This window comes from Thermobia domestica, chromosome 8 (assembly GCF_964235325.1).
Source record: "Thermobia domestica chromosome 8, izTheDome1.hap1.1, whole genome shotgun sequence".
In the NCBI taxonomy this organism is placed as follows: domain Eukaryota; kingdom Metazoa; phylum Arthropoda; class Insecta; order Zygentoma; family Lepismatidae; genus Thermobia; species Thermobia domestica.
In genome coordinates this window covers 105438132-105464657 of record NC_137461.1, presented here as the reverse complement: position 1 = coordinate 105464657, position 26526 = coordinate 105438132, and the positions used below count along the sequence as shown (strand labels likewise).

General features: G+C 37.2%; 1 protein-coding gene across 1 annotated transcript in view; it reads right to left on the bottom strand.

Annotated features, from left to right (window-relative positions):
• Window positions 1-9532: 9532 nt before the first annotated feature.
• The window catches only part of Parp1 (Poly-(ADP-ribose) polymerase), an 86506-nt gene continuing 69512 nt past the window's right edge, over window positions 9533-26526 (bottom strand). The window contains exons 17-20 of the mRNA XM_081768818.1: window positions 25303-25422; window positions 20021-20181; window positions 17321-17500; window positions 9533-10488 (exon numbers count right to left, since the gene is read on the bottom strand). Of these exons, the coding sequence (XP_081624944.1) occupies window positions 10416-10488; window positions 17321-17500; window positions 20021-20181; window positions 25303-25422 (534 nt within the window). The 3' untranslated portion in view covers window positions 9533-10415. The remainder of the gene's footprint in view (window positions 10489-17320; window positions 17501-20020; window positions 20182-25302; window positions 25423-26526) is intronic.

The window sequence follows — 26526 nt, the reverse complement described above, 5'->3', positions numbered from 1 at the left end:
GAAGATAGTTTGCAAGTGCGTGTTTTCTTCTTTTTCTTACGCAGTTACGTTAGTACTGTCATTGACATCGCCTAACATGCAATTACGAATTTCTCTTGAGGAAAAAAATCCGTAAAGAGTACTTTGTCGGTGGGATAAGATGTTTCACGAATGTTTTATTCGAAAATAATGGGTCAGGTGATTTTACTCATACTTCGTAAATATTTCATGAAGGCAAATTTAAAGGAACGTTAATAAGCAATAGATGGCAACACATTTCCTGTATATTTCCATGTATTAATTCAATCAAATTCAAGAGATTAGTATTCAAATATTGATCACAATCGAACTGAATCATTAATAAAAAAAATAATCCTTGGAGTTTTCTGGTATTTTGTTGTTGAGAGAATTTCATTAGAAAGCACATTTCTAGCACAACAAAATTAAGTACTCTCAACAATGAATAAAACAAAATTATTAAAAATTATCCTTTGATCATGTTTTCATATTGTCTTCCGACAAAGTTAGAATGCTGTGATCTTTGAATTTGATTGAATTATTTGAACATTGTTGTTTCATACAAAATATATTGGAAATATAGGGAAAGCATGTTGGTGATACTCAAGCCTTTATATTGTGGTGGACAAACACCGTGTGCGTGGGTTTTCTCGGGGTTCTCCCGTTTCCTCCTACTTTCTTCATTCCACCATTTCATTCATTACTCATCATCACCGTCTCCTTTAGCCTAACCGGCATAACCGTGGGACGTAAAACTCAAAGATTTCATTTCATTTCAAGCCTTTATAATCACCGTAAGAACACTACAATATGGCGTAATTAATTCATCTCGCAAAGATACTGAAAGGGTAAGATGGTGGAATCAGTATTTCAATACCAAGTACAGTGTTCAAGGTTTCCAACTATTTGAACTTACCTCCGACCATAAAAGGTCTTCCATTGTCATGAATCATTAGCGTGCTGCGTGACAGTTTTCTCGGTCGTGTTTTTGATGGCTTTGCAAAGATTCTGTATCGTGTGACTACAATAAAGTCTAGCGACTGATTATGGCACCAATTTGCTGCGACTTGAATAGTGTCTTTGTACATGAATTAAATTATGGCTCCTTACTCTCACTTAATCCATTACACTTTACTATTGTGAGGCGCTTTCCACATAGTGACACATGTTCTGTACTGTAACCACATATACAATGCCTGTAATTCTGCCACTATCCAACCATCTCGTCAAATATTCACGGAGTTGCCAACTCTGTTTCACTTGAAACCCCTACATCTTGCAAGTACAGTGTGTTTCAAAATGAATATCAGGGGTTTTAAGGCTTTGTAGTATTTATTACAATTATAAATAATACATCACATGAAAAAGCAACTCAAACAGTTTTGCACGCACGCATGCGCATGCACTGTTTTCCCTATCTACTATTAAAAAAGCGCTAATAGCAAACATTGCGACTAGTGAGCAGAAAGCTTTTTGTATTTTATATTTTGTCTGTAGTTCAGTGCAACCGTGTGTGTGGAGAATTTTAAGCAGACGTTTACAACTACGTTCTTATCGTTTGCAATTGCTACAAGTTCTAAAGCCTACAGACTATGGTTTACGTGCCAACTTCGCAAATGAAATGTTGCTGCATGACTATCAAGATTTTCTGGATCGTGTCGTCTACAGTGATGATTCGACGTTTCACCTAAGTGGCGATGCGAACAGCCATAATGTTCGCATCTGGGGGTCAGCAAATCCCCACAAGATGGTACAGTTACAACAAGACACCGCTAAATTGAATGTGTTTTGTGCCATATCCCGGCGGAAAGTTTATAATCCTTTCTCAGCTATCGACTCGATGTGTGCCGTGTAACGAATGGTGCTCACAGTGAACACTTGTATTAGAAACTGTTTGAGTTGCTCTTTCATTTGATATTTATGTTAAATGTAATAAATACTACAAAGCTTGAAAACCTCAATATTCATTTTGAAACACCCTGTATTTACTGTAATCTTGAATATAATAATAATAATGAAACATCGTACTTAATTTAATGATTTTATACCTTTAAGTTAGTATAAAGGTAACCAAGCAAGTTATGGTCGCTTTTTGTGGAGGTCTATGTTCAATTGGCCTTCACACTGAGAGTTGAATGCGAATGGAGATAAGATGAAGGTCACTTATTGGTGTCCAACATACTACCTGGTTGTGGCAGTTGAGTTACACCGTGAACTTGCTTAAGGACAGAGTGAACATGGGACCTCCACAGAGCATCATAAGAGCATGTATAGTGTACGAGTTCAAACTGAGGTCAAATGCCGCTGCAGCGGGGCAAAAGATATGCCAGGCCTTTGGTGGGGGTGTCGTGATTACGTGGACAGTGCAGCGGTGGTTTAAGAAGGTTAAGGACAGTGACGAAACACTCGAAGACGCACCACGTGCCGGAAGACCAACACATGCACAAAATGAAGATCTGCAGACAGCAATTGAAGCGAACAGTGGCCAGACATGTGAGGAACTGGGACTACAATTCAGTATGAGTGGAGAAACCATTCGGCAGCACCTCCATCAACCTGGGGAGCACTACAAGTTGGGTCGATGGGTCCCACATGATTTCACTCCGAACCAGAAGGCAGCGCGAGCAGACACCTGTGTTTCTTTGCTGTCTCGTCTGAGGAAGGAGGCATTCCTGGACAGGGTGTTGACATGTGATTAGAAGTGGGTCCTGTACGAAGCTCCACGGCGCCGTCATCATTGGTTAGCATTCCATGGACCGGTTCCAAAACAGCCGAAACCAACACTCAGGACTCACAGCGAGTCACTTTTTTTATTAGCTAAAAGTTATTTTTTTTTCAAGTTGGTCACTAAAAGTTACTTTTTTTTTTTTTTTAATTTGTCATTAAAAGTTCCTTTTTTGGGAGGTAATGTAACTTTTTCGTGAGATTTATATTTTGCATTGGCAATTTTCTAAGAAAAATATTATAAAATAAATTGAAAAAGGCAGAAACTTGTTACTCATTACTCTTCTAAAAGCTTCAGTACTTGCTGCCACATGTGAAACAACCAGCTTTATTCTCACTTCAGCTTTTATTCTTTCTAAAGCACAGTGGTTGGAGGATGGTTAAGCTCTCAAGGTGGGGTTGAGAACCCTTCTCTATTCTTTCTTCTATCATAATAGTCTTTTAGTTTTCTCTCGTAATAGTTAACGCTCCGCTCAACGTTGTGTGTGTGTGTGTGTTTGTGTGGTTCATCATGTTCGTCTTGTGTTATGATTCTTGTATGTTCTTAAGAGTAGGTGATGAATTTGAATATTTCATGACTTTGAGGACTTTCAATACTAAGTTAAATATAATGTCTGGGATGAAGAAATTCGGAAATACGCCAGAACTGGTTCCACTTACTCAGAAGGTTCTTACATCTGCTAAGTCTGCTTACCGTAACTACAAAGCATACTTAGAAAACCTAAGAAAGGAGGAAGCTCAAAAAGAAGTAAAGAAGAAGGGATGAAATAAAACAACAGAGATGTGATAGAGAAATTGTCAAAGGAAAAAAGGGCATGAGATTTTGGTCAATTTTTCGTGTGCTTTTAGTCACTTTTCAACTATTTACAAGAGACCAAACCACTATGAGCCCTGAACACTACACCAGAAGAAAGTCCTCTTGTGTGTTTGGTGGACTGCTCGCGGCATCGTGCATCGAGAACTGCAACCAGCTGGTCAGAGCATCAATGCAACTGTGTACCGTCAGCAGTTGAGCTGTGTTCAAGAAAAACTCAAAACACTGGAGCCAACACTTCTGAATCGCAAAGGGGTCCTTCTATTACAGAATAACACTAAGCCCCATGTGGCTAGGGTGACCCGGGACACCATTCTACGCCTTGGATGGAAAACACTGTTGCATCCGTCATACTCCCCGGACATTGTACTGTCCGATTATCATCTGTTCCATTCCTTGGACAATCACCTTAGAGGACGCCAGTTCAAATCCCTAGTAGAGGTGCAAAATGCACTTGAAACCTTCTTCGCTTCACGGCCCACCAGTTCTACTGCGATGGAATCCGTGGTCTTCCAGAACGTTGGCAGAACGTCCTCGATGCTGGTGGGGACAATTTTTGATCTTCCGGGTTCATCTTAGGTGACATATCGATGTTCGAAGGTGGTGGGTGAAAAAGTGACAGAACTTTGTTGGTTACCTTTACAACTATGGCTCCGGACCCAGTCTTTTCCTGTTTAAATGCTTCGCAAAACATCTTTAATAGCAAATGTTTTATCTTTTGACGATAAACGTTTAATTGGGAACACTAGTTACGATTTGAAAATAAATACATGAATAAAATTCACAAATTTTCCTTTAGAACCAAACGACAGGGCTTCCAAATAGCTTACAATTATGGATATTCGCTGTCAACAGCATTAAACCTAAATTAATAAACATTTTTATGGAAATACTAACTTTTGTGCGGGAATAGTACTTTGTGAACACGTTATAAATATAAGAGTGTACTGAAATCTCAACAATTTGAACTTAACGTAAATAACGGAAGTGAAGAAATATGACATTGTGATCGAAGATGTATCGGAAATTTACTCAATCGGATAGGGAGTAAAAAAATCACCAAGTGGTTCGAACGGAACACAATAAAATCAATCTCGAAAAAATTAACTCCGTTCCTGCTATTATAGAGGTTGTTCAGTCTACATTTGGCCAATTTCGACTTACCTAAAAATTTAGAAGAATCCATGGCGCCAGGTCCGTAAGTGCTCGATGTGTTTCTCTTGGTTCCTAACAATAACCTGACAGCGTAATTTCCACTGTAATAGGCTTCCTTGAAGAACTGGGAAGGTGATCTTGCCTCATTCCCTTTGCACAGCTTTCCAAAGTCCTTCCACAGTTGTCACACGCCGTTTTACCAAAGCCCGCTTCACCAATCCAAATCCACAATACTTCATAGGACTTGCATCTGTTGATTTAATAGGTACCTCATTGAAAGGTATCACCTATATACCACTTGCCTCCTCCATCTCCCTGTAGAATGCGAGGGACGATCGTGAGGTATGTGATGAGGCCTAATCCATGTGAATGCGCACCAGATTGGCGTCATTTCCGTACATTAGTGGAATTTCATGCTCGTAGATCGGCCGCATGATCTGCTCCTGAAAATACTGTGAATTTATTTTGCAGTTCTTCGCCACCCTACGAATCTTCAGGTTACCTCGGTAACGGTAGCCAGTAACGACCATGAACCCTTTCGGGAAGGATTCTTTACAGACACGGACCTACCTTCTGAAGTTCTTGGTGCCTTTCTCTCGGTACATGATGGCTCTCGGTTTGCCGCAATCGGAAAGGTAAATCCATGATTCATCCAGCGTTACGACGTACATTCACCTTTGTTTTGCCAGATGCCATTCGTACAGATTCTGTTCGTTACGCTTTCGTTCCTTTTCGTGGGCATCCGTGAGAAGATGTCCGCGAGCTTTCATGACTTTTTCCAGCTTGAGTTGATGGTGTAACGTCTGACTCACAGTCCCCAAAGACACGTCAAGACGATTAGCCATACACCTTTGTGTTGGAGGATTTTCTTGCATTGCCATTTTGCGAAGTTTCCTCTGCATGGTGGAGGTGACCTGGGTGCATTCCCGCTTCCTAGGCAACTTCGTTGATGATCTAGATTGTGGAGCTTCGTTGCCCTTGTACTTTTTAATAACATTTTTTATTCCACTTAAACTGATGTTGCAACCATTCTTCTTGCAAGAGCCGCAACATACCTTCCCAAAACCGGCTTAGTTTGGGCGGCATTTTGGTCACAGAGCGGAAACCCACACACTTGGAAACAAATTTAACACAACACTCACAACAATGGTCCTGTTTTGTGTGTTATTGTCGTCCGCGCGGAAAAACAACTCCGTTCCCAGGAAGCCACTGCACGACACTGCAGGACGCTACGAGCCAGGTCGGGTGAGACCATTCTGCCCGAAAGAGGGAAGGAACGAAATCGGCCAAACGTAGGCTGAACAACCTCTGTATTTGACTTCAGAAAAAGGGGACGGGGAGAAACAGAATTATAATGGTAGATAGCTATTTTATAGAAACAGGAGAACTATAATGGCAAACTGCTATTTCATAACTATGATTCTTTAACCTTTTCAGGACAGGCAGGGATTTCAAGAAAATCGTAGACCTTTACTTTGGCGGTCCTAGCATCCCTCCTAATTCTTCCATGGGTATGAATTATACCTTGTTGGAAAGCTTATGAAACAAAGATTCTAGTAAAATAACCTTTGAGGCTACCGTACCCAACCCGTAAAAGAAGAAGAAGAAGAAAGAAAAAAGTGAAAAATTTATTTTTTTCCCGAAATTTGTGAGTCTGGCAACACTGTTTCTAGTCGTACACTAGAAAAAATATTCTGACCTGTAGGCCAGACATTGATAATTATACCAAAAAATGAAGGGCAAAGGTACAATAGCTAGGTAAAAAAAAAAATCGGAAGATAGAATCTAGGTGAATCATCCTGTTCCTATTTTCCCGAGAAATTTTCGTCTACCCTTACGTTGGCAGGCTTGGCGACGCCCCTAAATGTCACACATAAACAAACCATACCTCGTTGGAAACCTTACAGAACAGACATTTCAGCAAAGTAACTTTCGTGTCTCTCGGACCAAACTAGTAAACGAAGAAGAAGACAAAAATCATTTTTTTTTTCAAAAATGCATTTCTTCAGATTTTGTCAGAATGTGGCAACGCTGTTATATACCGTACGCAAGCAAAAAAAAATCTCAGATTTACGCCATACACTGGGGACAATGATATGAAAAAATGAAGGGTTTATATTCAATAGGAATGGAGGGAAAAATTCTGAACACCGAACCTACGTGAATCATCCTGTATTTTTTCGATAGATTGTGGTATACGCTAACATTGGCAAGTCTGGTGATGCCCCTAATTGTCACAAACATATCATCTACACCTCGTTGGAAACCTTATGAGACACCCATTTCAACAGGGTAACTTTCGTGTCTCTCGGGCCAAACTAGTAAAAGAAGAAGAAGACGAAAGTCAAAATTTTTGCGAAAAAATCTATTTTTTCCAAATTTGTCCGACTATGGCAACACTGGTATTTGTCGTACGCGAGGGAAAAAATCTCACATTTACGCGAGACATTGGGAACAATGATATAAAAAAAATGACGGGTTTAGGTGCAATAGGAATGGAGAAAAAAATTCGGAACATCCAACCTACGTGAATCATCCTGTATTTTCCTCGAGAGATTGTGGTATACGCTAACATTGGCAGGATTGGCCACGCTCCTAATTGTCATAAACATATCAGCTATACCTCGTTGGAAAGCTTATGGAACAAACATTGCAACAAGGTAACTTTCGTGTCTGTCGGGCCAAACTAGTAAAAGAAAAAGAAGACGAAAATGAAAATTTTTGGGGGAAAATCAAGTTTTTCGAAATTTGTCGGATTATGGCAACCTGTTGTTTGTCGTATGCAAGGAAAATAATTCTCACATTTATCCCCGTTATTGTGAACAATTGTGCAAAAAATAAACCGTGTAAGTGCAGTAGGAATGCAGAAAAATTCTATCTTACTAACGGCAGAGAATAAACTCGTATTGGTTCACCTAACATTGTTCGTCGAAAGATCATTGCTTTTCTTTCCTTTTGCTTCGGCAGGAAGATTTTGGAGTTGAAAGAAATGTATTGCATATTTACGACCCTTGGGTTCAACTGATAACTATAGCTGACCTTGACCAGGCTAAAAATAGAACGGTGCGTTCTGAGGTGATAACTGTTTTCCTTTCGCTCTCTCTCTCTCTCTCTCTCTCTCTCTCTCTCTGTGTGTGTGTGTGTGTGTGTGTTTGTTGGAATATCTGTTCTATAAGCTTTCCAACGAGGTATAGCTGATATGTTTTTGACAATTAGGAGCGTGTCCAAGTCTGCCAATGTTAGGTTATACCACAATCTCTCGAAAACACAGGATGATGCACGTAGGGTCGGACTCCGAATTTTTTTCTTCACTCCTATTCCACCTAAACCCTTAATTTTTCTACATAGTTGTTCCCAATGTCTGGCGTAAATGTGAGAATTTTTTTCCTTGCGTACGACAAATACCAGTGTTGCCATAGTCGGACAAATTTGGAAAAAATAATTTTTTCGCAAAAATTTTGACTTTCGTCGTCTTCTTCTTTTGCTAGTTTGGCCCGAGACACGAAAGTTACCCTGTTGAAATGGGTATCTCATAAGGTTTCCAACGGAGTATAGCTGATATGTTTGTGACAATCAGGAGCGTGGCCAAGCCTGCCAATGTTAGCGTATACCACAATCTCTCGAGCAAAATACAGGATGATACACGTAGTTTGGATGTTCCGAATTTTTTTCTCCATTCCTATTGTGCCTAAACCCGCCATTTTTTTTACATCATTGTTCCCAATGTCTGGCGTAAATGTGAGAATTTTTTTCCTTGCGTACGACAAATACCAGTGTTGCCATACTCGGACAAATTTGGAAAAATTTGATTTTCCACCCAAAATTTTGACTTTCGTCTTCTTCTTTTACTGGTTTGGCCCGAGACACACAAAAGTTACATTGTTGGAATGGCTGGTCTATAAGGTTTTCAACGAGGTATGGTTTGTGAGTCTGTGATAATTAGGAATGTCGCTAGGGCTGTCAACGTTAGAGTACATTACAGTGGATATTGAATAATATACAGGATGTGTCACGTAGGTGTGGGGTTCCGAATTTCTTTTTCCATTCGTATTGAACCGACGGGTTTGACTTTTGTGTATCATTGTCCCAAATATCTGTTGTAAATGTGAGATTTTTTTTTCTTGCGTACGATGAATAACAATGTTGCCAGAGTTCCTCAAATTTGAATTTTTTTTTTTTTTTTGTCTTTATAAGAAAATATACAATAAGAAAAAGGGTAAATTCAATACCCCTCCTATTCACCTCTCTCAAGCCCAAAAGTCATGGACTGGGTATGGCTAGTAAGTATGTTCATTTGTCTCTATGGATGCAATTTTTTATCCTTGTAGCTCCATCAGGGGGGGTACCTTCCCCCAAATTCTGAAGGGAGAGAGGGAAAGCTATAAACACCTAACTTTGCCCCCCTCCCCCTTCCCGGCGGGACCCACTACATGAATGATATACACAGGATTAAAAAGTTCCATCCTTTCTGAAGAGATACATACCAAAATCATATCTCTAGGTTAATTAGTAGCTGAGCTAGAGAGGTTTGAATTGCTGGCTCAAGGGTTGAGCCGTTCGTCCTGAAAAGGTTAAAAAAGAAATATATTTCGCAACGAATCGTCACTTTTATAATTGGGGATCACAAAAATAGACAAGAAATGAAGGCAATATACAAATTACACTATACGAACTGTTAAAATTGCTCGAAGAATTCTTCTGCTATTATTCGAATATCTACTTTCAATATGTAATAATGAATAATTCGCATTTTAACAAGACTACTCGAAACTTTGTTCAGGTATTTAATTTTCCAAGATTAAGAAGGAGAACTAAAAATGACTGGATCAGTACTTCCAAAAATGGTTTTATCATCTTTATTTCAAACATAACACAATATGCCATGAGGTTTTCATTACAGTAAAAGATCTTCATACATGTCTGATTAATACGCAATTACTCAGAAGCCAAATTCTGGATTCAGTATTTAGAATAACACTATTTTAGAATGTCGGCACGCTAGAGTAACCAGAATTTTTTCTCTCAACAATACCAGGTCAGATATAACTGCAACAATCGAATGTCTCACACAATACTTTTCTTTCAAAAAATAAAAACTATTCAATATCGCACAATAAAAATAATAATCAAAAATGCACAAGCTTCAACGATACTGTCTTCATTTCAACTCTTTCACTGTAAGACACAACGCTATAGTTGTTTTATCAAATTCGAATAACGTTTCCTCTTTTTAACTAACTGACATTATTCACTTACCGTAACTACTGAACTCGGCTCATCTACTCCAAAAGTATTCATAGAAATACTATATCAGGTGGGTTGCATTTCATGTGTCGATTCAACAACGGGAGACTGGACCCTCGATCCGGATGAAAATTAAGTTAATACTTCTGGGAACAATAGGTTTTCAAATGACAACCTACAAATATCAGAAATATGGATACCTGAAACTATATAGCATCGTTGGAATTCTTTAACTTTTTTTTTTTTTTTTTTTTACAGCCATCACGATTCAAAGTAGTTATTTCTTCGAGAAATCGAAAAAAAAAAAAAAACTATTTATGAGATTTTACATACATATATAATCACAGATATTGCTCAAGATTACATTTTTTTGACAAGTTTCACAGATAAAAACACGTGCGCACTGTCAAATTAAAAACGAGTAACTTTTCATAATACAAACACATCTCTTTTTTCCTTTCTTCTGTTGGAATGCCTAAGTTCAATATTTGTACTTGAAATTCATTTTCAACAAATACTTGATGTTAACTTGGGCAATATCGTATACAATATATCTGGGAGATGTTAAGGAAAAATCATTATTAAGATTTTTCTAATTGTACTATAAACATTTCTATCTTTTTTAAAAAATAATAAATACCTTCCTTTAGTTCACTTTAATCATGCAATCCTTAGAATGAAGAAATACATATTAATGATAAAGGAAAATCTTCATCGTAAATTATACAAAATAAAGAAGAAATAAAATAATAATAATAAAAAAATACTATGACACTAGGAATGACTAGTATAAACGAACTCTCAATACAAACTTACTCTGTTTGGGCGAAATTCTTCCAGTGCCGCTTTGGAGGATTTTTAACACCTACCATTGTCAACCATAGGTCTAATGCTTTAAATAAAAACTGGAATAATAGCTTACGTAAGAATTTTAAAGTTACATATTACATATACATACAGACAAACCACGAACTTTGAAATGAAAAAAATATAGATACTGTAAAACTCTGTCCCATATAGGATGTAGGTAGAGCGACCGGAATCGACTCCCACTACCGGCTTTTTATTATAAAATTCACTAAAATCAGTATTTTACAGAAATACTACAAAGATTTTTCTCTATACTTGTGAGGTAGAAACAGGTTGTCTTTGACCGGGAGGCCGCAGACAGGATCTTCACAAAGCCCCGTACCAGGGTAGGTAGAGTGGCGAAGGTTTCTCCAAAGCTCCGTGGCAAGCAGTGAAGAGATTTATGGTTATAGACCCTCGAAGCAGGCTAAGCAATTGGGTGTAGGATTCCCGACAGAATCCCGAAGCAGGCTAAGCCAGGTGAAAGGAAAAGTCAAAAGAGTCCCGAAGCAGACTAGAGGCTTGGGGTTAGGTTACTCCTAATGTTCCGAAGCAAACAGTAGTAGGGACACCAGTGAACTGGTATTAGTCCGCTGTCGGCTGCCGAGTTTATAGATCCCCAGATGGGTGGCACTGCTGCTCCGATGCCGTCGTCTGCTTCGTGGGAGGAGCCAGAAGTCCGTCGTCTGCTGGTTGTAGTGGATCCACGTGGTGCGTAGAATCTTGACGTAAAACCATGTGGTGGTGTTTATAAACAAGTGTAAAGTGTTGTTTGTACACAATACCACGTGAGATATTACAATATAAACAGTTCCCTTTAGCATGCATGGAACGGATGACATGAAAACATGTTACTATGGGTATTAACGTATTAAAAAAAAGTAATCGTAAACCAACCAATCACATACCGATATTGTGCATTTACACAGACCAGAAGGGATGTTCTGTCAACGAAACCAGTAAGCTTATATGCACATTTCTTCCTTTTACTTCGTAACTATCGCAGCCGGTAAAAGTCTTGGCAATTTAAAGTTTTACAAATATGTTTACAACGCATTAAATTCAATATCGATATTTTACAACTGAATTCAAGCGAGTTATTACGAAACAATAGCTAATGCACATAGACTCTATCTTGTCTATCTTAAAAACACGTTCTCACGGATGCGACGATCATTCCATAAAAAATGCACACTAATTTTTGTTTACTTACATGTTTAATTCTTTTATAGTATCTCTTTGCAAGGCTTCAATGTAGTGTGTCACTGCTTCTCAATGACCACGTCTCAGCTTCTAAGAAGTTTCAGTATTCCATCCAAGACGGCATTTCGTTCAGCTGTGGAATGGCTCGGGTAACAGAGCCAGAGAACTCTTCTAGATACACTAAACGACGCCACACCTTTGGAAATAGTTCAAAGTCTGGTGGACTCATGTTGAAATTCTGAGGAGGAGGTAACACCTTCTACCGTATTCACGTAGTTTTTCACTTACACATTCCCGAAGTGAGGGTGGCGTTGTCGTGGAGAAGTAGTGGCAAAGTCTCGAGCATCTGAGATCGGGTTTTCTGTATTTTCCTGCACAATTTTCTGTAAAGTCACGATGTGAGAAAAGTTTTCCACTCGTCTCCAAAGTCTCTGACCCACATTTCATCAGTAGCAACAATCTGACTCAAGAACGTAAGCTTCAACCTGGAATCTTGATTTCAGCAGGGTTCCATTATTCAGGCGTCTCTATTTCTGTTCAGTAGTCAATAAGTAGGGGATACAACAGCACACATTTTTCCGCTTAAATTATTTGACAGAATTCAATACTGTTCTTGGTCGAATTCCTATGGTTTCAGAAAGTCCTCACATGTTGCACGATGATCTTCAAGATCATCTACCACGAGTTGCACACCCCAAACATCGGTTGATGCTTTCAGCATTCTGGTCTTGCATTCGGTTTATGCTCACACCATCACTTAGAAAAGAAATAGCTCAACGAGAAACTGTACTATGGTCTACTGTTAACTTACAGCAAACTTCACGTAAAGCACTGTAGGTTTATGTCGGGATTTTGCCACATACAGTTTCAATCTTAACGTACGACCTGACCGCCAACATACACAGTATCCGAAACACCTACAGCCTTCATTTCCAATATTTGTCACAGCCAAGATGTGTGCACTACATAGCTCATTAGCACAAGTTCTGATGCCTCATGAACTGAAATTCCAATGACGCAAGGTTTACTGCAACTGCATTATCCATTACACAATCCTGTCAATCTGTGCATTATTTATGAAATGATCCTTCTAATTAAAAAACTTGTAGACACTTATTCATGCTCGGATTATTATGTATGGGTGGCTATATATATTCATTAAATAATAATAATAATAATAATAATAATAATAATAATAATAATAATAATAAATTACGACATGTTGGTTTGGAGCATGCAATACGATGTTTCTAGTTTAAGTGCAAATTATCAACTGATGTGTTCAGAAAAGCATAAAAGAATAGTGCTATAATTGAATCCGTTATTGTTAAAAGAAGACATATGATATTTAAATTATGAAATATATCAATTTTAACAACGCCCGATTCAATAACACATAGGTCGTAATAGGATGCCATATTGCTTGGAACGAGTTATCAATAAGTAAATCATGAGCACGCTTTCTACTTTATGCAGACGTTTTGTCTAATCGTCCATGTCTAAATTTAAATACGTTTAAATTTGTTCTCATAATAATAATAAAAACTTATCATGGTTTCAATATTAACTTTGGATTTATATTAGGTTAAGTGCAAAGATTTCACCGTTTGTAGTAGGTCGCTGGTGAAAGAAATGTAACCGACCAAACCATTAATATGATCTTTTACTGTCCATAATTGGACAGACCACTAGAAAAAATGAAATCTTCCACGGTTATGCCGGTTAGGCTAACGGGGACGTTGCTGATGAAAAGTGAATGAAATGGTGAAATGAAGAAAGTGGGAGGAAACGGGAGAACCCCAAGAAAACCCACGCACACGGTCTTTGTCCACCACAAAGTTTACTTGGCGCGAACTGAGACCATACCAAGAACCCCATGCACCAAAGGTGAACGCTCTACCACTGAGCCACCGTGACCAGAATTGCAATCGAAGCGACCGGGCCTTGTCAATCTTCAAGGACTCATCATTCATGATGATGACTCTAGACCGCCTGTAGCTGCCATAATATGTCAGAAATTAATGGCTTTTGGTTTGGAAGTTTTATCCTACCTCCCCTTTGACCTGACTTGGCGTCTACAGACTATCATTTGTTTCGCGCATTGTAGAATTTCTTCGCTGGAAAAAACTTAAATCTGATGCAAGTATTTTTTCACCTCCAAACCTGAGGACTTTTATCGGACCAGAAAAGAAACTTTTTGTCGCCCGTTATGATGTCTCTCGTTCGACAGCCAGGAGATCGAGTTGCAACTAATCGAGCAACTAGATATTTTATGTTGTTCCATCACTGTTCTCAGTTCATTCATATTTAATGAACTTGAAAATTTTAAAATTAAATTTTGTATACAGCAGACCAAAGATGGATGGATACAAAGGTTTTAAGAGTAAAATGGCAAAATAAAGAAAAAGTAGGTATAACTAGTAGCTCAATTATGGTAGTATCAGCAACCGCTTAGCAAGTAGGTCGGGTCCTCGCCTATCAAACAGCCAAATTTTTGCTATTTCGTTGCTTTATGCTTATTAGCATTTAGTACATATTAAGAAAAAGCTTTTGTATTTGATTCACTAAAGAAATGTTTCTATTACAGTTTCATGAAAGTAGCCCGCCTTCACTTTCTCTACTAGAACGAATATTTTTTGGCTAAAGCATCCGTAACTTTCCATTTTCCATAAACGAATAGTGACGTGGTTATGACCACAGGTCATGACTTACAAATATTTTACAAGTAAATTAGCTTTTTATTTCGCTTATCTAGAGCAAGGTGTATTTCCTTCATAAAATGAAGAAAAAACATGATTTTAAAATAACACTGTCCACTGAACTGCCTTGTCGCGTAGCTTCTTCAAGTGAAACTACGTCAGACATCAAACAACAAGCCAACTTCAGATTTCGAACTCAAAGCTCACTCATACTATTGACTTACCCTGAACTAATTGATAAATGTAAAAATATAATTAACCATAGTGTACTAACATGTTTTAATACTCTATAGATACTACACGGGTGAATTTTCACCCACATAAGTTTTTGGTGCATAACTTTGATTTTCAATACCTGACACTTTAATACAAAATTGCATACCGCTATAGAAAAAATAATAAAGATACTATATAAATTTAAAAGTTTTAATACTCTATAGATACTAACACGGGTGAATTTTCACCCATGTTAGTACTCTACGGTTAATAGCAGTCAACAAGTGAAGGACTTGCGTCAAAAGTGCTTTTACTGTCATGTCTGCATCACATTACAATCGATACAAGTAAAAATCCTAAGCGTTTCTGAACCCTAATAAACGATCGAAGAAATAGTTCTCGCATATCCACAGAACTGACCTTTAAAAATGCATGTGTAAATGAAGAAGACAGGGCAAAGGTATTTAATGAATATTTTGCTAGCAGCTTTGCTTCATTCCCTCCCACATTTCCTTCCTTCCCCTACCCTCTTCAACCTGTTTGCTCTGAGTCTGTGTCTTCTATTAGTACCACATCGACCGAAGCTCTCTCTCTTCTCTTGCCATTCCCCCAACAGCGCGCCTTAGGGCCAGATAATATCTATACTTGCTTCATATGCAGTGTTGCTAGCTTGCTTTCTCAACCCCTTTCGGTTTTACTAAATCGCTGTTTCGCAGAAGGTGTCTTTCCCACCAGTTGGAAGATACCTAATATCACTCCTGTTCATAACTCTGGTAAAAATAAATATAATGTGTCCTCCTATCGACCTATTTTCTTATTATCTTCACTCTCACTTGTTAGTGAAAAATAAATCAAAAACAGGTTCTTTCAATTTGTTGCTATATTTATAAACTTCTCACAACACGGGTTTTTGCCAGGAAAATCTTGCCTTACTAATTTCAGTTCTTCTGTCCGATGCTGTGGACAGCATCTCAGAAAATTCTCAACTCGACATTTTGTATTTGGACCTATCTAAGGCTTTCAATTCTCTTCCACATCATCATCTTATATACAAACTCAGTTGAGTTGATTTTAGTTTAGCGTCCCGTTCAGCAGCGAGGCTATGAGACGTGGACCTACTGATTAACGTGGAATCCGAACCACATGAGCTCCCACCGGGAATCGAACCCGGGTCTCCCACGCCAAAGGCGCGTACGCTAACCGCTTAGCCACGAGGGAGCTCTTATATACAAACTCAGTTTTAAATTCAATGTACATGGTAAATTGCTTTAGTCTTCTAGAAACCTATCTCAATAATAGGATACAACGAATTTCAGTTTCAGGTTCCTTTTCTGACTTTATTCTCGTAACTTCTGGAGTTCCTCAAGGCAGTGTTTTGAGTCCAATTCTATTTCTATTATACATGGACGATCTGCCTTCTTTGTTCACAAACAACTTTACCAATATTCTTCTATTTGCTGATGATTGCAAACCCTACAGACAAGTTAAATCAGAGTACGATGATCTTGCTCTTCCACATGATGTTTCAATTCTTCTCAACTGGTGTAACTCTTGGAAACTTAGTTTAAACAGCGAAAAATGTGCTTCTCTTACGATTCCTCTAAACAAGGAACCTATAACCCACATCTGCAAAATTGGTCATAAGAACATAAATCCTGTCCCTCCTTTCAGAAATTTTGGTGTTATCATTGACAATAAGCTTACTTTTGCGGATCATATAAGCACAATATCTTGTACTGCAATGAGAAAACTGGGATTCCTTTATCGCTTCACTAACATAAAAAATTCTAATTCCTTAAGCTTGTTCTATAAGTCATATATGTTATTCCCACTATTGAGTATTGTTCTATCTGGCCTTTGGCCTGCTCTACTCATTAAAAAAAAAAATAAAATACATAAATAAAAAAATGTAAATTATTTCTTTCTGTGCCATTGTATCCTACCGAACACTTCCAAACAATGACGTTTTAAAATCTCACAATATCAAACCTCCCCTAGTGAGAAAAAAAAATTCTGACTTAATATTTTTGCATAAAATTGTAAATGACCATATATCATGTGAACAATTATTGTCAGATCAATTTTCACGTACTCGCTAGAACAACACGGTCTAGTCATCTCTTTTACACTCGAGGTGCGAGGGTAAATACTGTCCAAAAGTCCCTTCTAAACCGAATTATTAGTACGTATAATTAGTAACCAGAAACAGTAGACTTTTTTTCAAAAGAGTATATTTTCAGATCCTCTATGAATAAGCTTTGTAATGTTACCATTGTGCTGTACCATCTTGAGCTCAAATTGTTATTCTATTGCCATGTTACATATGTGTTAAAATGTTTCAGTGTAAAATGCCCTAATGCTGTATCTGAAACCTATTATAAATAGATAAACATGTTTAGTAAATTTCTGGAAAGGATACTCATTATACAACAGAGCAACGTTCTTTTTACTTGAAGGAATTCCTTTCCCCACTGGAACTTCCACCCCATCAGGTAATGTCACAGCCTCCTTTGGATTAGGTTCTGTCATACCTATACCCTTCACACTATGTTTTCCCTTCGGCAACTTCTCTATGTAATCGGCCTGGGTTCTCTCGTACCTGAAATAAACAGTAAAACTCTCCTATCATTGTCAAATCACAAAATTACTGTATTCAAGAAATGTGCAACTTAAAATTATTACTTTGCAAGTAACGAATAACAATAATAAACTAATATTAGTCTAAAATATGCAAACTAATAGTTCAAAAAGAATTTCTTTTCTTATTTCTTTTGTTTTGCAATATATATATATATACACCTGTAGCTTCCGGATGGGTTAAACACTTCAGAGATGGTGTGCGGGCCATCAAACTGTCAGCGCGATTACATTACAAAACTTAATTGATTTTGAGTGCTTTCATCCCACACTTAAATGAAGGATCACTAAATAACGTTCTTCTTGAGACCAGGAAAACTACCTATTAACATCGACTGCAGAAATTTGATGTTCAAAATGATAACTTTAATCCACTACTCTTTCAGGGGTCTTTTACTGACATCAATCCGTAAATTTTCTTCAGTGTATGTAACCTTGTACTGATGACACAAAGATAAATCATCCGCACACTATTGACATAAAATCCATTCTCGCGTTTTGTTTCTATTTTTAATCTCGGATGAACAGCAAGGCTATAATAACAGCAGATGTGGCAAAACGAATTATGTTGCTTAATTTTTTTTTAAATATTTTTTTAGGAACAGACTATTTTAAAAACAAAACAAATTGTACTAAAAAGTAAAGCATGGGGAGCGCTCTTATGTATACAATCAATTTATAATATGAGAGTGTTTCCCATGACTCATTTTCCTTTTAGTCATGTATTTATAGTTTTAAAAAGTATTTAAAAAATACACACACATTTCATATTTATATATATATATATGAATTACGTTCTATCATTGTTGAAATGATAGTTGTTGGGAGTTCTAACAAAGATAGGGTTGGAATGGAAAGATAGAAGACTCATAAGAAACTTATACATGAACCAACAAGTAAGTGTTAGAATAGGGGAAGAACTGACGGAAGGGAGTGCAATTGGAAGGGGAGTTCAACAAGGATGCTGCCTCTCGCCAACACTATTTAATGTCTATCTAGAAGAGATAGTGAAAAAGAGCCTACATGATGATGATGGCATTTCGGTAGGAGGTAGAATGATTAGATGCATAAGATTTGCAGACGATATGGCGCTTCTTGTAGAATCTGAAAAGAAAATCAATAAAATGTTAGAAAAAATGAGAAAGGGCTTTGAAGAATATGGGATGAAAATAAATGTTAGAAAGACAAAAGCCATGGTGATTGGAACGAAGGGGCCTGTGTCAAATATAAAAGTAGGAGTGGAGAAAATAGAACAAGTGAATAGTTTTCGATACCTGGGTAGTATTCTTAGTAATGACATGAAATGCGAACGCGAAATAAAAGCAAGGATAGGAATGGCGAAAGAAGCCTTTAGGAGGAAGAAAAGTCTGTTTAGCGGGACCTTGAATAAAGAGTTGAGAAAAAGACTCATAAAATGCTTCGTGTGGAGTGTTGTACTGTATGGGGCGGAAACGTGGACATTACGTAAAGGTGACGAAAATGAACTGGAAGCCTTCGAAATGTGGGTGTGAAGAAGAATGGAAAAAATTAGTTGGTAGAGCGGAAAACGAATGTGTGTGTTAGAAATCGTGGGTGAGAAAAGAACACTTTTAGATATTATTAGGAAGAGGTAGAGAAACTGGTTGGGACATTGCCTAAGAAGAGTTTGTGTCATGAGGGAAGTCCTAGAGGGTATGGTGGCGGGAAAGAGAGGGAGGGGGAGAAGGAGACTACAATTAATGGATGATATTAAAACAGAAAGATCATACGCGAAGACGAAAAGGTTAGCGGAGGACCGTAGAGCATGGAAGCTTCTCAGCTGTGGCAAGTGACCTGCCAATAAAGGCAGAATACCTATGATGATAAATGATATATATATATATATATATATATATATATATATGAAATGTATGTTTCTAAAAAAAAAATATTTTCTACTTTTTAGACATAATTAAACACATTTTGACTAATGATATTGAATTTTCCCTAACAGTAAACAAAAGAATTCTGGCATACCTAGGATCAAAAAAACTAATTACGAGTTCTATTAAAAGTAATAAAAACAACTTGAAAAATGTGCTTGAGCTTTAGGACAAAATTAGTACAGTGAACATTTACATAAACCATAAACTGATAGATTACATAGCAGTGTTTTATATTGTACCATGCACGGTGACAGTCACTTCTGGCAACAATGACTTGTTACACCACCTATATAATTCTTAATTTTAATCTAACAATCGATACGAATAACCACCATAAAGAAGCTACAAAATAAAATAACCTCTGAAAAACCCGTTCTTATTCTGCTGCTTATTTTGCTGACTTCCTGATTAATTATTCCTACAAATCATTTTCTTATAATCAACTGTCGTCTGCAGATCTCACTTGATTCCATATAAATCATTCCTGCACACACAATGAGGCACTTATGAAAATTAGGTGACTACGTGAGTTGAATAGGAAGCTGAGCACTTAACTTGTATCACTGATTGTTACTTACATGTTTCCTAAGGCAACTTCACACAGTAACATCAGACCTGTTGGATTCATAGAAGAGGTACAACAATAATTAGCAGACTTAGATACCATGTCTGCAAAGTATATACCCTTGCCAAACATATAACCTGTCACTGGAGCTTCTGGTGGCGCTATTCTTAGACCCTGAAAATAACAGATGTAAACATAAATAACTCATGGTCATCTCTGGAATCATATCGTATTGTCACTGAAATTGTTGCCATATTGGATATTCTAAAAATGGCGCCCACGGACCATAGAAAACTGTTTCAGAGGTCAAAATAAAGTCAAAGTGCTATATAATGGTGCATACTCTGGAGCCTCTTTTAGGCGTTATGGCCAATAAAAAAAAAATCATGATGTGCCAACGTTGTAAGTAAGTTTCGAGTCATATCATTAACCATTTAACTTACATATTTATCTTAACGTTATGGAGAATCTGCGAGTGTACTCAGACCCATCAAATAGCTGTATAAAGTCTTTCCAGAAGCAATTAAAGTCGATAGACGTTTACATTAACCTCATCTTTTAGCATCGGTATAAGTTATGTACATGAATATAAATAAATATAGTTACTTGCTAACAGGGCAAACACTAATACACGCAGAAACTGCTAAATGCTACTTTTCTTGGAGTATGGTGCAACTTGTACCGATGCTAAAAGAAGGGGTAATTATCAACGTCTACCAGCTTTAATTGCAATTTAGCAAGAATCGATGTAACTGCTTGATAGATTCGTAAAAGCGTTGCGACTGATGGTTCAAATTTTTTTACGATGTTGCCATATAGTCAAATTTTAGTCGGCCCTAGCGTCTGAAGCCCCGGAGGGTCATAACATTATAGAACAAGTACCAATTAGTTTTCATTGTTCCCACTCATTTGGCAAATACTTTTCTGGATTTATATAAAATGTGAAAAAGTAGGTTTATTTTTCCCGACCTGGAGATTCCTCATCTACTATGCATGTCGCGTATGTAAGTAGAGAAGTTTAGCATAACGAACTAATTTGTTTTATAAAATATCCCCTACCAAATAGCCAGGTAAGGGGAAAACAAAAGTGGGTTCTGAGAAGTAAAAATTTGTTCTTAAAATTCCCTAACTTTTCCACGACTTTTTACAAGCAAGCTGAATACTCGGACATTTTCAGGTCTGTTGAAACCCTAGTTTTATTTCGACCTGTAGAACAGTTTTGTTTTTCTTTCGGTCCGCGGTCACCATTTTTAGAACACACGAAAAATAAATGAAACGAAGGAATCTAGGAATCCAAAGCGAGCACATACCAGAAAATAGTGAAACAATCACAAATACTAAACTAGGTACATTATAAATGCTTAAAATAAACTTTTCTTCACATAAGAAAAAGAGCTAGGGCGGAATGTACAGAAAAAGTAGAAGTGAAGCATCTACTTGACCACTAATAATTAAATTGCAATTATACTAACTGAAGCACTCAATCATTGAATGCAAATTGATACTACGTTTCAGTGATCTATTATCATCTTCATCCGTCTTTTTTTCCTTCTTTTTTAAAAATAAATATTACGCTTCTTGTAGAACTACACATTCTGATCAGTTTCCTACACTGTAGAAACGAATTTAAAGTTCCTTGCATCACTGCTAAACAAAACAAAACAAAACAAAACAAAACAAAACAAAAAAAAATCCTTATAGAAAACCACTTCTTCCTCTTCAAATGTCCTTTTTCAAAGCATGTCAACAACCCATCAGTATTAATAAATATTATTACTTTTTACCCATATTTTTCAACCAAATCACTTGATGAATCGTTAATAATAATAATAATAATAATAATACAAAGGAAAGTTTTAAAATGCTAGAATATTGATTTTAATTCTATGTTTTATTTTCCTTCGAAAATCCTCTACATGATGTAATGTGATGATATCATTGCCTGTAAAACCTATTTCCGATTTATTTCCACACATTTCTGTTTTGTTTTAAACCACGCAGACAAAATTTGCGTTTCTAAAACTCTCCATGGTGTATCGCAGATCAGGAACTACCAAGCTACGATACTGAAACACCAACCCAACTTTACTGTTTCTACTACTTCCACAAAGATGCAAATCAATAAAATAATATTCGGTGACACGTTATTATCGAACGTTATGTTTCGATCTGATTGAAAATCTTCGTTCTTTTTGTAGTGCGCCACTAAGCTTAATCTTGGCCATGCATTAACACGCTTGTTTATTTTATGGGAATTTTATTATTTTCTTACTCATACGGGAGGGTCCCACAAGTTGTCGCTAAAATCTGATTATCACATAGCACATCTGATAGAGCATCATGAGAGATGAAAATGAGCAAAATTTAAGGTGTTATGGACCAGAAGGATAGGAACTACTGGGCTTCAAAATTTGAATATCCAAAAAATTATATCTTGGAATTATGTACGTTTAAAGTAAATATCTTGAAAACCGTAAAAGCAATCAAAACAAAAAGTTACACAATATAATGAGAACAAAATGCCCTATTAAAAACCGCAAACAGTGTTGCCATAGGTGAAGCAGTGTTGCCAACTCAACATAAAACATTTTGTTTGAAATAGCACCATATACAAGTGTACACAGATTTAAAATGCACTATTATCACTAAACAAAACAGTGAAGTGTAGTGGTACAGCGTTGCACACAATTGGAGCTACGTGTACTGAAAATGTACAATGGAGAAGTATATGTGGCAACAGATGGTTATAAAGGAATCTGGGTTTCATACTATGAATTTAGTTCAAATGCATAACACAGATACTATAACATAGCAAAATGTCAGCAGTGTCACAAAATATTGATGCATTTGAAAAACGAAATTGAGTGATGCCATTTTTACGTCTTGCGGGAGACCCGGGTTCGATTCCCGGCGGGAGCTCATGTGGTTCGGATTCCACGTTAATCAGTAGGTCCACGTCTCATATAGCCTCGCTGCTGAACGGGACGTAAAAACTCAAAATCAATCAATCAATTTTACGTCTTGTGTCAGCTCCGAATCTATATAGGAGTAAAGTGGGATCCGAACCACTACGAAAGAGAAAGATTACAATGAAATGTAACATGAAAAGTACAACAAAAACATGTCCGAGGCGGGATTGGAACCCGCGATGCCTAATATGTCGGTTGCCTAGCTTTCTAGACCACACAGCTATCCTAGCCGACTAGAAACGAAATGAGGTAGTAATAAAATAATTATATTCCCAATGTGAATATGGTAATATTACACTATAAACATAATCATATGGTATTTAAGAGAGTAAGTACCTAGGTAAAAGAATATGTCACTTAACACGAAAGGCAGAAACCAAGAACATACTCTTCCAAATATTGATAAGATAATCGAGACCAGTTTACAGAATTAGAAAAAAACATGTTTCTTTGCTCGCGTGTATCATTTTGTTTTCGCGAGTTGTCTGTTTATTTATCGGGGCTACAGAAGTATAATGCAAAATCCTCACTTGTTTCTAGTGCAATCCTTTATTACCCTTTGTTGCCATATATCAGATTTTTATATTGTACATTTTCAGCACACGTAGCTCCAATAGCGTGCAACACTGTACCACTACACTTCACTGTTATGTTTAGTGATAATAGTGCATTTTAAATATGTGCACACTTGTATATGGTGTTATTTCAAACAAAATATTTTAAGCTGAGTTGGCAACACTGCTTCACCTATGGCAACACTGTTTGCGGTTTTTAATAGGGCATTTTGTTCTCATTATATTGTGTAACTTTTTGTTTTGATTGCTTTTACGGTTTTCAAGATATTTACTTTAAACGTACATACAGTAGAGCGTCGAATAACCGAACGTCGGTCAACTAAACGACCACTTAACCGAACTGTGTACTCGCTCGCGCCTGTTACGCTCTCACCCTACCGTCCATCATCCCCCTCACTCCCAAACCAAGTTTCCCACACTAGTCGCTGCACTGAGCCACCGCTGGCGGAACATTGCTTCTAATGGGGCCTTCATAAGGCGCTGTTGACCGGCCAAGCCGCCAGTCGCTGTGTTTCAACAATCAGCAGCACACTTCTGTCGGTTTGGCACTGGCTGTAGAAGTACAGTACAGTACAGAACAGTACAGTACAGTTCGATTATCCGAACAAACCAGTTTTCCGAACACCCATGTCCCCCAATTACTTCGGATAATCGACGCTCTACTGTAATTCCAAGATATAATTTTTTGGATATTCAAATTGTGAAGCCCAGTAGATCCTATCCTTCTGGTCCATAACAGCTTAAATTTTGCTCATGTTCATTTCTGATGATGCTCTATCAGATGTGCTATGTGGCAATCAGATTTTAGCGACAACTTGTGGGACCCTCCCGTGTCAGTTATATTTTAAAACTATTAAATTCAATATTATTATTATAAAACATTAGAAACTATATAGTTATATTAATAGGCGAAATGTGTATCCTAGCTGCATCTGATCACAAGCACGTAAAAGAAAAGAAAATGAAATCTTTCAATTTAGCATCCAACGAATATACCCTTTGGGTTAAGAGAGACTATGATTAAGGCAAATGAATAGTTATGGAAGAACTGGTGGAATGAAAATGTTGAAGGAAACGGGAATACCCCGCGAAAACTCACAGACACGTTACTGACCACCACAAACTAACTTAGCCGGAGATCAAATCAAGGACCCCATGCACCTTAGGTAAGCGCACAACTGAGCCACCGTGCTCCTTTGAAGGAAATTGAGCTCAGAAAAGGTCTTAGTGATGGTTGTCTTATGTTCCTAATTTTGTGTTTGTGTATCAATTACTGCTTCAATTTGTTTCATTTCTGTATTAATAAGTACTGCAGATTAACTTGAACACAATGTTTATGTACCGCTTGCACAAGTGCAAAGAAAGATGCAGCCGAATAATGTGGGATTAAAAGGCACTCTTCTATTATCTTCCATTCTTTCTATTATCAGTTGTCTAAAAGAAAAAGAATTTTGTAGGAAAAGAAGGAAATATTCGGCTTATTACCATTATAAATTTATGAACCGCGAAGGAAGTTAAAAAGGACTTATTATACAAACTATCAGATAGATTCTATTCTTGTTAAAGATACAAAAACTACTTTGGTCTTAACAATAACTAGAGAATGTCAACATGCCATTAATGCAGTTTTAATGTTCACTCTAGAATGGCAAGAAAGTAACGTTGTGGCTATTGTAAAATGTATTCTTGCTATCTGTTTTTAAACTCACTATTCATTTTCTCTTGAAATCTTCAAATGTTCAATCGCTTACCTGCGATAAGATGCCAGCAAAATTGGTTACACGAGAACCATGCCACAAAAGCTTTCTGTTGTGGAGAGCTTTGAAAGGTTTGTATCTCTTCTCTTCACCTTGCCGTTTAACTTTGAATACCTAAAATGAATAAATAAACAAATTAATTTAAAGCCTCTATCGCTGGCTTATTAAGCAAATATCAGAAACAGGAAAAGGATACAATTAAAAAATTCAGAAAAGTAACAGAAGGTAACATAGTTTGGAAGTTTTGAAAGTAGTAATTATTCATTACTAATTCGGTGCCACTGAACACTAATATGGATGGCATCCATTTTGCTTCATCAGTATTCAGGCAACAGTTTGTACAATGTTAGAGATGTTTAGAAGATAAGCAATATAGGCTTGATCGAGTGGTCAAATACTTAATTATTTTCAACCCGACGCTTGATACCGATATTACACATCTCATTTGTAATGACACTGTTTTAAGGTTTCTTTCGTGTCGTCCTAACAGAGTTCAACTCGGTTACAATACAAAAATAACATGAAGCCTTGCATACTTGTGTACGAAATTGGGCTGCATTATAACCATAGCATAGCTGTAGCACGGTTAAAATGGCATCCCTGAGCGATTTGCGTTCACAGAAAGAGTTCCAGTAGAAATTTTGAAGCAACCAAGACATGCCACACTGCTTTGGTAACACTATTAGTTACACTTGTGCATTGTCAGTTGTTAATTGCATCGGCAGATTCCAGTCAGTGATGGAAATGCAACTAAATACTGTCACTCCCATTAACGAGTGAAACATTTACCAGAGGAAATGATACACGATTACTTCCTGAGCGAAGTTCGTATATTATACTTTTATGATTAGTGTGTTAACTGTTTTAATGCATACAGTATATATAAAATATTGATTTAATATTTTTTCCTCTTTTGAGGTGCCTATATTAGAAATGCGAGGGAAAGAAAGAAAAAAAGTAATCTCGCCATTCTCTCATTAAGATTGTACCGAACTACCTTTTGCCCTCGCATATTATAAGGTCACACTGTTGTGGTAATGCTAACTGTTCCATTTTTCTTTAAATGCGAACCGTTCGTATGACATTGTGCACCAAAGAACAAATTACAGTGATCACGCGATATCTAGCCGTTAGATGCAAATTGCTGATTTCAGATTGTTGGTAAGAAAATTACTGTATCTTCCATTGTTAACTTTGCTCCCCTTCTAGGTAGTCTTC